General features: G+C 31.9%; 1 protein-coding gene across 1 annotated transcript in view; it reads right to left on the bottom strand.

Moving 5' to 3' along the window:
* Positions 1-1,146: 1,146 nt before the first annotated feature.
* LOC137630073 (heparanase-like) overlaps positions 1,147-15,000 on the bottom strand; it is an 18,577-nt gene continuing 4,723 nt past the window's right edge. The window contains exons 2-12 of the mRNA XM_068361562.1: positions 14,436-15,000; positions 14,020-14,137; positions 12,938-13,401; positions 12,203-12,379; positions 10,645-10,821; positions 8,845-8,932; positions 5,141-5,274; positions 4,813-4,991; positions 4,087-4,222; positions 2,662-2,788; positions 1,147-1,724 (exon numbers count right to left, since the gene is read on the bottom strand). The exon at positions 14,436-15,000 is cut by the window's right edge and continues 183 nt beyond it. Coding sequence (XP_068217663.1) covers positions 1,553-1,724; positions 2,662-2,788; positions 4,087-4,222; positions 4,813-4,991; positions 5,141-5,274; positions 8,845-8,932; positions 10,645-10,821; positions 12,203-12,379; positions 12,938-13,401; positions 14,020-14,137; positions 14,436-15,000 — 2,337 coding nt within the window. The 3' untranslated portion in view covers positions 1,147-1,552. The remainder of the gene's footprint in view (positions 1,725-2,661; positions 2,789-4,086; positions 4,223-4,812; positions 4,992-5,140; positions 5,275-8,844; positions 8,933-10,644; positions 10,822-12,202; positions 12,380-12,937; positions 13,402-14,019; positions 14,138-14,435) is intronic.

Genomic DNA, 15,000 nt, shown 5'->3' with positions numbered 1-15,000 from the left:
TTGGAAAAGCAAGATTCTATAAGCCCAAGGGCTCCAACAGGAAAAAATAGCCCAGTGAGGAAGATAAATAAGGAAATAAATAAATGATGAGAATAAATTAACAACATATCATTCTAAAATCAGTAACAGCGTCAAAACAGATATGTCCTATATAAACTATTAACAACGTCAAAAACAGAGATGTCATATATAAACAATAAAAAGACTCATTTATCTAATAATCCCAAGAATAATATTAAATTTATGATTATTGTGGAACGATCTGAAATATTCTAAGAAAAGAATGGGTCATATATATGGTAAAGAATTTCAGAGTTCGTCTTATTTCTCCATCCTTGAATCCTCAATTCTCAAATCCTAAATCCTCAGTATTTGTGTTTTTAGATGAAACTGACGGTATTCCAGAACGAGCACTTCCTCACGGGAACAGCCAGTATTAAATTTTCACCTCTGCTGGAACAGTTTCCTCTTATTCCATTACGTTAAAGGTAATATTATCTTCGCTCAAGTCCTCTTTTCCGTATATTTCAATCCATTATTCTATTACTTCCCTTTTTATTGTTCACTGTCGCGTTCGTCTCTTTTCCTCTATGACCCTGTTCTATCATTCCTCTTCCATGGGAAAGCCATAGCCCTTACTTGAGAGTTAGTTCTAAATGTCTTTTATTCCTACAATTCTTTAACTTTAGTTTTGGTAGATGAGGGATTTATGTCGTCAGTTTCGATATATTCTCTACCGTTCTTTATATATATATATATATATATATATATATATATATATATATATATATATATATATATATATATATATATGTATGTATGTATGTATGTATGTATATATATGTATATATACTGTATATATAGATGTGTATATATATATATATATATATATATATATATATATATATATATATATATATATATATATATATATACGTGTGTGCGTATATATATATATATATATATATATATATATATATATATATATATATATATATATATATATATATATATATATATAGATGTATATATATTTATATGTATATATATAGATGTATATATACACACACCTATATATATATATATATATATATATATATATATATATATATATATATATATATATACATAACAGCATATGTATTTATATATGTTTGTGTGCATTAATTTATTAGCTTTCTTTAGAATGACGGCATTTAAGCAATACAAATAAAATTATTCTAGGTACCAAAGAAATCCAAAAGTCATTGCATTATTTAAGAGATATTTCCAGTTAAAAATAATTTGAATTGGTAAAACTAAGAAAAGAAAACCGATAAGTTATTATTCGAAAGTATCACCTAATTATATGGTAAAACATCGTATGAATGTCTAAACGTTTTGGAACAATTGTAAAACGTGCAATAGATGACGTCAATGTTTATTTGACACCATTGAAAAAAAATGATTGAAATCGGTCAATGATGAAAGTACGTTAAGGTACAGTTTGCAATTTTTATAATCAGTCGGAAAAAATGCAATTCATTTTGTCAACGGTCTTCAACCGCCTTGATCAGAATTCATATTCTTCGGGGCATTCCTCAAAGCCAGCTTTCACAAAGACCCAAAATCCGAAGGTAGTAGGAGGGATCTGGAACTGCTGTTCTGGCAATCTCACAGAAGATAGCTCTGGCAGTTCTTCGTCTGACAGCATCCGTAAAGCCTTCCCATTCAAGAGTATTGCACTGCAAGAAGAAAGGTAAAGCTGCTATAAGATTATCCTCTTGAGATCACTTGTAAAGAATGTGTATGATTCTGCACTGGTTACCGATATGGCAAGCTTGTCCTCATGAGATCACTTGTCAAGAAAGTATAAGATTCTGTACTGGTTACCGATATGGCAATATTGTATTAGTGAGATCACTTGTAAAGAATGTGTATGATTCTGCACTGGTTACTGACATGGCAAGATTGTCCTCATGAGATCACTTGTCAAGAAAGTATAAGATTCTGCACTGGTTACTGACATGGCAAGCTTGTCCTCATGAGATCACTTGTAAAGAATGTGTATGATTCTGCACTGGTTACCGATATGGCAAGATTGTCCTCATGAGATCACTTGTCAAGAAAGTGTAAGATTCTGTACTGGTTACCGATATGGCAATATTGTATTAGTGAGATCACTTGTCAAGAAAGTATAAGATTCTGTACTGGTTACTAACATGGGAAATCCCATTCTGTATAAGTTATTATTATTATTATTATTATTATTATTATTATTATTATTATTATTATTATTATTATTATTATTAGTAGTAGTAGTAGTAGTAGTAGCAGTAGTAGTAGTAGTAGTAGTAGTAGGCAAACTGCAACCCTAGTTGGAAAAGCAAGATGCTATAAGCCCAAAAACGTACATGGTGAAGTTCACGAATTGGGAAATTAAATATTTTTAGAAATTAGATTATAAGAAAACTATGAAGAAAAACACCGGAAAATTACATATGTTATAGGCTATATATTCAGTAGCCTAATAAGGGAAATAAAATATCTATATAATGTTAATTAGACCAAAGCATATTAGACCAAAGTATATTGAATCTCTGTGTTTGTCATAACAAAATGAATGTCTTTCCGGGGCTGAGTTAAGAATACTGTTTAGAAGGAAATTTCACTATATCTTACTTCGACTGCAGATCTCCATATGCTGGCTCCAGGAGATACTGCTCAATGAAGTGGCTCTGATGAATCCCAGATAACGAAACATCTACCGACTTACTGTCTAAATTCATACCGAAGATGACAATGTTACCTGGAAAGGAATTTCAAGAACAATCTATAAATGCTACAGAAAGTTGCAACAGTATTGATCCCTTTTTACAGGTTACTCGATAGACATATTTGATACCCAATTGGTAGATCTTATTAGCTTAAACTAGATAAAAAAATCTATTTAATTGGATCAATTATAAAAATGTTTCAAGAACAATCTATAAATGCTACAGAAAGTTGCAACAGTATTGATCCCTTTTCACAGGTTACTCAATAGACATATTTGATACCCAATTACCAGATCTAATTAGCTTAAACTAGATAAAAATCTATTTAATTGGATCAAATATAAAAATGTTTCACGAACAATCTATAAATGCTACAGAAAGTTGCAACAGTATTGATCCCTTTTTTACAGGTTACTTAAGCTAATTAGATCTACCAATTGGGTATCAAATACGTCTATTAAACTAGATGAAAATCTATTTAATTAGATCGATTATAAAAATGCAGGATTAGGTAATTGAAACATAGTCGATATTGGAATAGCTGTGATGCTAACTAATGTCATCAGCGGTAAAGAGATAAAATTATAATGGCATAAAGTTATAATGGCATCTAACTACTTACTTTATCATGTCCTCTACTTTTAATTACATGAACATAACGCCGTAAATATAAATACCATATACTTAAAAGGAATAAAAGAATCCCACAATACGCAACCCTAAGCATAGATATAATATAGAAAATAATTAACAAAAATCAATTGGTTTTAATTCCTATTTATGAAATAAATTATATCCTTCATAAATGGGATATGAATGAAAATATAAGCAAAGTTGACATAGATTGGAACAAGTGAAAATAAGAATGTACACCTTAAATCTTTCTCCATTTTTCTCCCTCAACCATAAGTGGCCTGTACAAACCACAGCAGTATGAGCAAAAGGCACACTCAAATTAACCCTGGAAGAAGGAAGCGAAGGAGAAGGATACTTCACTGTGCTAGCATTATAAGGCTTGCATACAATACAATCCTTCAGGACAGACAAAACTGCTTGCCTAGCCTTCACAATCCACAAACCACGCATGCACAAAAAAACTAAGAATGGATTGCAAACCCATATGCATAGACTTACAATGGTCATAATATATCAACCGCTTTGAAAGGATGACATTTCTTACAATAATGCTAACAATGATTGCCTTTAAATATAAGGATTTTGAAATCCTTGTCAATAATTAAATCCTAATTAAATGATGATAGGATAAAAGGATAACTAGATTATATTACGACTTAATTTAAATCAAACAATTCAGCTGAACTGAGCCTACCTGATTGGTAGGAGTAGATGGGCGAGGTTTTCTGACAATGAGCGTAGAGTCTCGTTGTGGGTGAAGCTCCTTTCATTGTCAGGTTCAGGACTCTCTCCCCAACTAGTTTTTTGAAGACGTAGGAAAGCCAGTAACTCTGGAGGTAAGAAAATAAGTTATTTAAATACAATTGTGTCGGGTCTCGATGCTGAGGAGACTATAATCAAGTTAAGATTCTAACAAAACAACATTTTCGACGGAATTCTTGCATCCCTCAGAAGCTACTGTAGAAAGTGAGCATACATCTTTATGGGTAAATTGCTCTTCTCTCTCTCTCTCTCTCTCTCTCTCTCTCTCTCTCTCTCTCTCTCTCTCTCTCTCTCTCTCTCTCTCTCTCTCTCTCTCCTAACCCTAATTCCATTTATGTTAAATATAATATCTTGCTCTCAATTGTTCTTCAAATCTCATATATTCATAATGATATACGTTTTCAGATTTAGTAATGTATCACAGTTTGTGATTCCTTATAATATTAATTTATTTATTGCTATGAAGTCTAGCAAGTTCCCAATTTACTTAAGAAGTCAAAGGAGCAGACTAAGATATAATGATACTATGAAAGACACATTTTCTCGTAATGTACAACTAGAAGAAAGCTAAATCTATAAGAGCACACACATACAGTACACACACACACTCATGTTCAAGTAATGCAAATTTTAAACAGCTATTTCTATATATTCATACCGGCTCAGGTGTGATGTATTCATCAATGAGGGCATAGCTGTCATAAATGAGGGTTTGCCTGGCTACCACATCGACCCCCATCTGAGCCGAGATTCCCAGTTTGTCCATCCAAAGAAATCCGTCGGCGTACCGATTGCTAAGGTTTTTAGCTCCTCCTCCATAGGCTGAGCTGGTCTCGGCTGTTAGACGGAAGATGGTTAGGAGAATCTTTAAGTTAAATACCTTGAGAGAGAGAGAGAGAGAGAGAGAGAGAGAGAGAGAGAGAGAGAGAGAGAGAGAGAGAGAGAGAGAGTCAAATATCAAAAAGTAACTTTTTTTTTTTATTTACTTAGCCATATAGGAGTCGCAGGAGCCAGGTGATCGCGAGTACGGGTGATTTGGGAGATTGAATAAGGAAGTTCATTCAGGAGATCGGCAGATAGGAAGTCATCTACAGTTGCAGTCCTCCCGTCGATGTAATAACTTGAAAGAAAAAAAAAAAACAGATTGGTTACGATCACAAAGGGAAACTGGATTGGAAGAGATGAAAGATAATTTATTTCATGGAGAGATAATTTATTTCATGAAGAGATAATTTATAACGTACTAATATACACACTTTTTATCTTATGTCATTAGAGAACTCCTAAAACGGGCAAAAGTTAATTATAGAAACAGCAGACCCGCAGATATAACACATAACAAAAACCACTGACATGAACATTCCTTATACAAATATACATAGATATCAAAATATGTATAGCCTACATGTATGTGAGTATAGATATTTTGGTCTTTTTTCACTATCGTACGCCTCGATAGCAATATTTCCCCTTTCGAATGGTAGTCTAAGTTCGTGTAAAATCTGGGAAATAGAATACGGTTGCAGGTCAAATTGATTATACCTTGTGGCTGAGAGTAACTGGCTGAGCTTAATTTGAACCATAACCTGTTTGTAATACTAGGCAGGCAGTTAATTCTAATAGCCAGGCCTTCTCCATCATGAGGCTCAATACTACGCAGTACTCTAGATGTTTTATTCCAGCTGTTACCAAGTTGTGGAATGATCTTCCTAATCGGGTGGTGGAATCAGTAGAACTTCAAAAGTTCAAAGTTGGAGCAAATGCTTTTTTTTTTTGACCAGGCGGACATGAGTCTTTTATAGTTTATTTATGACATATTTGTTTTTGATGCTGTTAATAGTTTATATATGACATGTCCGTTTTGACGTTACTTATTTTAGAATGATTTATTGTTAATTTGTTCTCTTCATTTATTTATTTCCTTTTTTCCTTTCCTCACTGGGCTATTTTTCCCTGTTGGAGCCCCTGGGCTTATAGCATCTTGCTTTTCCAACTAGGGTTGTAGCTTGGATAGTAATAATAATAATAATAATAATAATAATAATAATAATAATAATAATATCCATTTCTTACTCCAATTCATTTTCGGTCATCAGCTGATCGGAGAAGCTGGGATACGGTAGCGTAAAGGCTAATAATTTACATTAATGTTACTTTTTTAGTACTTAATAAGTCAAATTATATCTTAAAATTAATATAATAATTGTAGTTTAACATAAAAGAAAAAAAAACTCTGCTGATACAAATTATGAAAACAATATTTTTTCAAAAATTTTAACGCTCGTGACCCCTGGTTGGGTGATTGTTTGTTTACATTTGTGAGGTCCCTATTTGATCTCATGAACTTTCCTGTGTTATTTTTAGTTTATTGGCTATTTTAGAAAGTGTTGATACTGGAGATAATATTGAACAGTGATAGGGAATGTACTGATGTGCCACAATCACTGTATCGAATGGTATTAGCCTAAATAGTGGGTTTTCTATCGTTTTGGATTCTCAGAAAACCAGTTTTTAGCTTCCACCAGTGTTTACTTCGCGGCTGAACGTAAGTGTGGACCACTGACCTCTCTTATTTTTGCATGCTGTCATTATTATCATTACTCTTGGTTGCTTTGCATGTTAGTTTTAACATTATTCATTAATTTTACGGGGTGAATGTAGTTCATTAGGACATTCGTTAACTTTCTTATAGTCAAAAGGATTTTATTTATGGGGAATTTTTCGGTAATTTTGTATATTATTCCATGGTAATGTAACCTAGGAAAAAAACTACTGCTTCTTACAGAAAAAATTACGATCTCTTCAAAAATGACACTCGTTTCCGTCGCAAATGAATAGTTTCAGAAATACATATACATCTATATCCTACGATAATGGGGGACCCCAGTGGGAACTCGGGGTTTTGGGTGGGGGAAAACATACTGGGGAAACGATATATAATTGTTTTCCTATAGTAAATAACGGGATGGGGAATTTTTCTTCATCTTAGTTTGAAATACGATAAAATGAAGCAAGTTTTACGATTTAAGAAATATGATTTAGTGTTGCCTTGCCATGACTGAAACCAGTTGAGACTTAGTTTTATGGTAAGCTGAGGATAAGGCAATCTAAGTGGGGGGGGGGGGGGATTTCACAAGGGGCCCAGGCCCCGGTAGATTGGATAAGATGGGGAACCATAGTTTAGGTGACGTTCTTGTGTATATTTCTTTTTTAAAGTGGCGGCTTTTTCAGTCATAACTTTTGACATTTTACACCCGGTCTGTCCCAAAATAATTACTAAGGCTTCAATTTTATTATTATTATTATTATTATTATTATTATTATTATTATTATTATTATTATTAATGTTTATATTAATATTAATATTAATATTAATATTGTCGTTGTTGTTGTTATTGTTGTTAGTATGATTTATTATTTATTATTTATTATTTATTTAGTGTTTATTAATTATTAATTATTATTTATTAATTATTATTTATTATTCATTATTTATTATTTATTAATTATTAATTATTATTCATTAAATTATTAATTATTATTATATATTTTTATTATTATATTATATTATTATTATTATTATTATTATTATTATTATTATTATTATTATTATTATTTCCTTATAGTGTATGTAATAATGGTCAACTTGACTATACCATACTTTTTGTCAACTTAAGCATTGTTGTTCATCTATCTTGCGATAAATCATGCCATCAATCAGGTACTTGTCATTCTACAGATAATCAGTATTCACAAATCTAACCTGATGCAAAATATAAGGGTCTGTCTGCGTTATTTGTTAATTTTGTCATTTGCAATCGATCGTGCCATCAATCATATGCTAATCAACTGACTAAGCACACGTGTGGTAGACTCATGCTAAATTTACAATCGTTTAATTATATGAAGTTTCCTTTTTTCATGCATATCATGAAATTGTTAGCGTCATAACATTTCCGAAAACTCAAACCTGAGGAAATATCTCGTAAAACCATAGTCATGGCTTTTGAAGTTTTAAAACTTTATAGTCAATTTTCTCAATTGGAGCCTATATATATAGATATATATATATATATATATATATATATATATATATATATATATTAATATATACATATATATACAGTATATATATGTATAAATGTATATGTATATACATATGTATATTTATATATGTATATATAATTATATTTATGTATATATATAATATGTATATATAGATGTATATATATATATATATATATATATATATATATATATATATATATATAGATCTATATATATAGATCTATATGTATAGATCTATATGTATAGATCTATATATATATATATATATATATATATATATATATATATATATATATATATATATATATATATATATAGATCTATATATAGATCTATATATATATATATATATATATATATATATATATATATATATATATGTATATTTATATATATGTGTATACTGTATATATTTAAATACACACATACACGCACACCCAACCTCCTCTCACCTGTGTATAACTACCATATTACCTCTACCCAAGGAACGGGAAGAGCTGAGTGTGACCGAAAGGAAATGTATTTATATATATTGCCGGAAAATTACTAGAGAGAGAGAGAGAGAGAGAGAGAGAGAGAGAGAGAGAGAGAGAGAGAGAGAGAGAGAGAGAGATTTACTTACTGGTGCCATGTTATTGCTGAGAGGTTTTCTTTTAAGTTGGTCAAAAAATCTTCCAAGAATGTTACAGGGTGGATCTGGATAGTGTCGCCTGCAAATTCTGAAGAAATAATTTATTGTTAAAAAATCCAAGTTGCCGATGAGTGTGGGAAATAGATAAAAAGCTCAAAAGAATATGATTTGAAACTGGGCTTCGTTGTAATATGAAAAGTGAATTAAAGGACAATATATATAGAATTAATGGTTACTTAAGTTTTTCGATTGTAAAATCTTGGACTGGAAGTAACAGGAAATTTGTTTCTCAAATTCGAATTTTAAAATCTATGGAAGGGTTACATAAAATTCATTAAGTATCTTTCATTAATTAAATTCAATGCATATGCCCATTACTTTAATGCAACACAAATATGATAGAGTGATAAGTAAACAAATAACCTTATTCAACAGCTCAATGACTAATTGTTAATTATCTAAATTATCTAACACTGCTAAGTGGAGTTGTCCTCTGGTAATGATAAATACTGTAATATTCTATTTTTTATGTGTATGGCCATTCACTGTATTTGTTTATCTTGTCTTTATCCATAGAACATAAATTTCATCCAAATAAATAAAGCCTAAAAAGTTACAATGATTTCATTGAAATCTTGGTACAAGTCTAAAGATTTCACAAGAGAGAAATAGTGTCATGACAGTCAGGGTTAACCCTTTTAACCCCAGGCTATTTGGAACTTTCCAACCCTTAACCCCCAGGGGGTTATTTTTCTTTCAAGCACATTTTGCAGTATACATTTTTTAAATTGTCCTAACAACCTTAATTTTCGTCATAGAGAGGTCAGGTTGGTCTCATTCTCTTGGAAAAATAAAAAATATGCAAAAAAAAATGTAAATAGAAGTTTTTTGCAAGGACGTACCGGTACGTACATGGGGATAAAGGGAAGAGTTTTGTGAAACGTACCAGTACGTCCTTTGGGGGAAAAAGGGTTAATAGCTATATTGTGCATTAGGGTGTATAGAGGTGTTGTCGAATTTGAAATCTTACCTAACTTCTTTTGACACTAAATGAAGTCTTTTTCTTGTTTAATTTCCGGTAAGATCATTTCATGTTCCCCATTATATGTGAAGAGATACTGAACAGACTCATATCGAAAAGAAATATTACTGTACATGAATTTCACATATGATTGACAGTTAAAGAAAGGATGAATATGGCAGCGACTGTGTTAATCATCTTTAAAACAAATCTCCCCTCTAAATTAGAAGAAATGTTTGAATGTTGGAAAAACGTATGTGGTATCAATTCCCGGTTATCATTAGTCATCTATCAGACTCTATCTTATTCATTCTTAACAAAAGCCATTCTATTATTATTATTATTATTACTTGCTAAGCTACAACCCTAGTTGGAAAAGCAGGATGCTATAAGCCCAGAGGCCCCAACAGGGAAAATAGCTCAGTGAGGAAAGGAAAAAAGGAAAATAAAATATTTCAGGAAGAGTAACAACATTAAAATAAATATTTCCTATATAAACTATAAAAACTTTAACAAAACAATAGGAAAAGAAATAAGATAGAAGAGTGTGCTCGAGTGTACCCTCAAGCAAGAGAACTCTAAACCAAGGCAGTGGAAGACCATGGTACAGAGGTTATGGCACTACCCAAGACTAGAGAACAATGGTTTGATTTTGGAGTGTCCTTCTCCTAGAAGAGCTGCTTACCATAGCTAAAGAGTCTCTTCTACCCTTATGAACATAATGAAGTTATAATGAAGTTATATAGAAATGGGAAAAGGGACCACTTCACCTGCTTCTACTCCATCTGCCATTATCTCGTGTTTTTTATGAGGATTGGTGACATCTGGTCCAACTATGACCGGACGGTCGAAATAGGCATTCAATTCTCGGTGAAACTTTTCAAAATCAGAGGCGTCTTCTTGGCCTGAGAATGGTAGCTCAAATACATGGCGATATGCATTAGGTTCTGAAAAAAGAAAGGAAATATACAGGAAAGGCGTATCTTTATTTCTCTCACTGACAGTCCTCTAAAAGATAGATTAGAACAGACAATTTGATGTTCCTTTACCGCCGTTATTATTATTATTATTATTATTATTATTATTATTATTATTATTATTATCAGCCAAGCTACAACCCCAGTTGGAAAAGCAAGATGCTATAAGCCCAAGGGCTCCAACGGGGAAAAATAGTCCAGTGAGGAAAGGAAATAAGGAAATAAATAAATGATGTGAATAAATTAACAATATATCATTCTAAAAACAGTAACAGCGTCAAAACGGATATATTCTATATAAACTATTAACAACGTCAAATGTTGATATGCCATATATAAACAATAAGGGCTCCAACAGGGAAAAATAGCCCAATGAGGAAAGGAAATAAGGAAATGAATAAATGATGAGAATGAATTAACAACATATCATTCTAAAAACAGTAACAGCGTCAAAACATATATGTCCTATATAAACTATTAACAACGTTAAATGTTGATATGTCATATATAAACAATAAAAAGAAATAAAAAGAAATTATTATAAAGTTATAAAGGCCGCTCATGAAAGCAGAGGCAAGGAACAATGCCAATGTCTTAGCCAGCAGGACAATGCACTAGAAACTATATAGGCTACATATGATCAGCCATGCAGGCTATGACCAGGGAGGTCCAGGCAATGGCTGCAGTGTCCCAGCAGGTAGACCTATAGCCCCCCCCCCCCCAAACCCTCTATCCTTACCTCACAAGGAAGGTGAGGTTGCGGATACTACAAGAACGGAACTCGAACCCCAGTCTGGCAGATCGTCAGGCAGTGACGTTCCCAATAGGCCACCACAGCCGGCGCTTTGCCCATTATTATTATTATTATTATTATTATTATTATTGTTGTTGTTGTTATTCATTATTATTTATTATTCATTATTTATTATTATTATTTATTATTAGTTATTATTTATTATTATCTATTATTCATTCTTATTTATTTATTATTATTATTATTTATTATTCATTATTATTTATTTATTTATTATTATTTATTTATTTATTATTATTATTATTATTATTATCATTATTATTATTATTATTTTTTATTATTTATTATTATTATTATTAGTATTATTATTATTATTATTATTATTATTATTATTGTTGTTGTTGTTGTTGTTATTCATTATTATTTATTATTCATTATTTATTATTATTATTTATTATTAGTTATTATTTATTATTATCTATTATTCATTCTTATTTATTTATTATTATTATTTATTATTCATTATTCATTATTATTTATTATTTATTTATTTATTATTATTATTACTACTAATAGAACACGGAAAGAAACAATTACCATTGCCTAGTTGCCATATAACCGAACTATTTCCGCTCGCTACATCCTGGAAGATCCTTCTGGCGTTGGTAGGATCCCATTCGCTTCGGTCGGGCGTTCGGTAGAGCTGGTTGACGTCAAAGAGCAAAGTCATTCCGACGTCCTCGGCCAAGGCCGTTAGAACGCTTAGATCCTCCTCTGCCAATAAAGGATACGATTACAGATGGGAAGGATACTGGCAGGAAGGCGTAGGATATTGGATATTTGTGGAGTGACAGATGAACTTCTCTATTATTTATTTTTTAAAGTTGGTGTTTAAAAACGTTTGATTAGGATACATATATCCATACATACATACACAGGTGCATATATGTATATATATGTATACAGTATATATGTATATATATATATATATATAAATATATATGTATAGCCTATATATGTATATATACGTATATATATGTATATATATATATACATATACTGCTTATGTATACATATACATATATATACGTATATATACATGTATATATATATATATATATATATATATATATATATATATATATATATATACATATATATACATATATATATGTATAAATAAATAAATATATATATATATATATATATACATATGTATATATATATATATATATATATATATATATATATATATATATATATACACACCAACTAATATGTCCCCAAAGACAAATAAAATGTATACTTATATGAAACAAAAGCTCTATTTACCTGTCATCGTTATATTTGTAAAACGAGCTTCTAACAAATCTTCTGGGTCAAACTGAGAAGGTTCATCTTTGAGGTAAAAGGAACCTCCTCTGTAAGCTGAGGAAAATATGGCCGCCAGCAGATCGTATGAGGACTCTTTGGAATCGGTCTCCGGTTTGACTCCGTAGTGCGAATGGAACTCTTTATCGAAGGGGCAACTATGGGAAGAAGTATGGTTTTCATCCCCGTCTCCAATCCTTAAATCGCCAATGCCATCTGTCTCCCTTGGTCTGGTAAGATATAGAGAAGGATCCTTTTTGAAGGATTCATCTGCTGTAGGATCATCTTTCAGTGGCTCTTCATAGGGCAGGACGGGAGAGTCTTCGGGAGCTATTTCCTCGTAGATCACACAATTGGCATAAGTTCCACCGTACCTCAGGATAGCGGGAGACAATCCACGCGTCAGAGTTCGGAAACGCTGAGATCTGTCATATTATAGATAAAGACATTGAATAAATGAATGATTTGGAGTTCTCTGGCATCCTGACATCAAAACCAGAAAAGTGAATATGTCATAGAAGTCAAATAGAATTAAGAAGACCTGCTTCTGATATAGATTTGAAAATGCCACTAGCATTGTACGACACATCATGTCCAAGGATCTTGGCAAGGATGAACCTGTCATCCTCACCCCGAACCTCAAACGATATTATTCCTTGTTTATTGTACTTCCGACGAAATCAATCACATTGCCATACTTTGGCGTGGTCATATATTTCTTAACGTCATTCTTAATAAAGTTACTATAGCATTTTTTTTAGCTTTTGTTTTTCTAATCTTCATAAAAAAATTAATCTAAAATGCATATGAGACTGTAGAGAGAGAGAGAGAGAGAGAGAGAGAGAGAGAGAGAGAGAGAGAGAGAGAGAGAGAGAGAGAGAGAGAGAGAGAGAGATTACTGTAGTTTTTTTTTAGCTTTTGTTTTTCTAATCTTCATAAAAAAATTAATCTAAAATGCATATGAGAGAGAGAGAGAGAGAGAGAGAGAGAGAGAGAGAGAGAGAGAGAGAGAGAGAGAGAGAGAGAGAGAGAGTGTACTTCACCTAGCCAGGTCAGCCAGCTTGCCATTTTTGATAATTCTTGCTCCCACGGCTACGCTGAGAAAATATGGTGGGATATCTCTTACATAACCTCCTTTTATCTGTGCACGGACGTGATAACCTGGCAATACAAGATGATGAATTAATGGATATGATAAAAAGTTCTATATATATGATAACGCAATAGATAAATTACAGGTCCTGACCAGGGTTTAAATTTTTAAGGTAATTAGCCTACCTTAGTTTGAGGTATTTTTCATGGTTTCAAGGTAATTCTAAGGTAATTTCGGTTTTACTATAGCTTGAAATTTAAGGAAATTGGAATTTTTTCAAGGTAATCTAAGGTAAAAAGCAGCAGCTTTTAAGGTAATGGCCACATGGCACATGCTCGAGTTTAAACCCTTGTACACTTGACATACCTTTAGTTGGCTGGGTTACTTTCATTGTCTTATTTCCGTTATTAGGTGAGAAAAGTTCCTTTAAAAGCAAAGAATCGTCGATTTCTCCTTGCGTTGTCAACATCTTCAAGATGATATTAGCTATTCGACCCGTTTTCATCCTTTTGTTTCTTCTAGTAAAGAGTTTTTTGTGTTGATATTGGTCTGGACTTTCCAGATCACCAAATTTTGAAAATGTGTGTTCGTCCGTATCTTCAGCCCGACCATTTTCAGTACTTTTTTGGATTTGTTGATATTTTGGGCCTCCTTTCTGTAATTTTGGCTTGCTTGTATTATTGATTGTAAGCGTTGGTAAACACGAATTAACAATGGTTTGAGCTTTTGATAAGAATTTACCAGCCCATAAGCGAGCTCTTTTCAGTGCACTAAAGTTTTGCCCAGATGAAGCTTCGTGACTGAAATTTTGCATCTGGGAGACTATGTCTTGCTGGGCCTCCCTGAAGCTTTTCCAGAGCTGTCTGTAAGGTCTGCAGTTTGCAAAGGCAGTACGCAAGTCGCCGTCTTCTAAGGTGTAAATCTTCTTTGG

This window comes from Palaemon carinicauda, chromosome 38, assembly GCF_036898095.1.
Source record: "Palaemon carinicauda isolate YSFRI2023 chromosome 38, ASM3689809v2, whole genome shotgun sequence".
Taxonomy (NCBI): domain Eukaryota; kingdom Metazoa; phylum Arthropoda; class Malacostraca; order Decapoda; family Palaemonidae; genus Palaemon; species Palaemon carinicauda.
The sequence above is the reverse complement of the archived record's forward strand: the minus strand, read 5'-3'. Positions and strand labels throughout refer to the sequence as shown.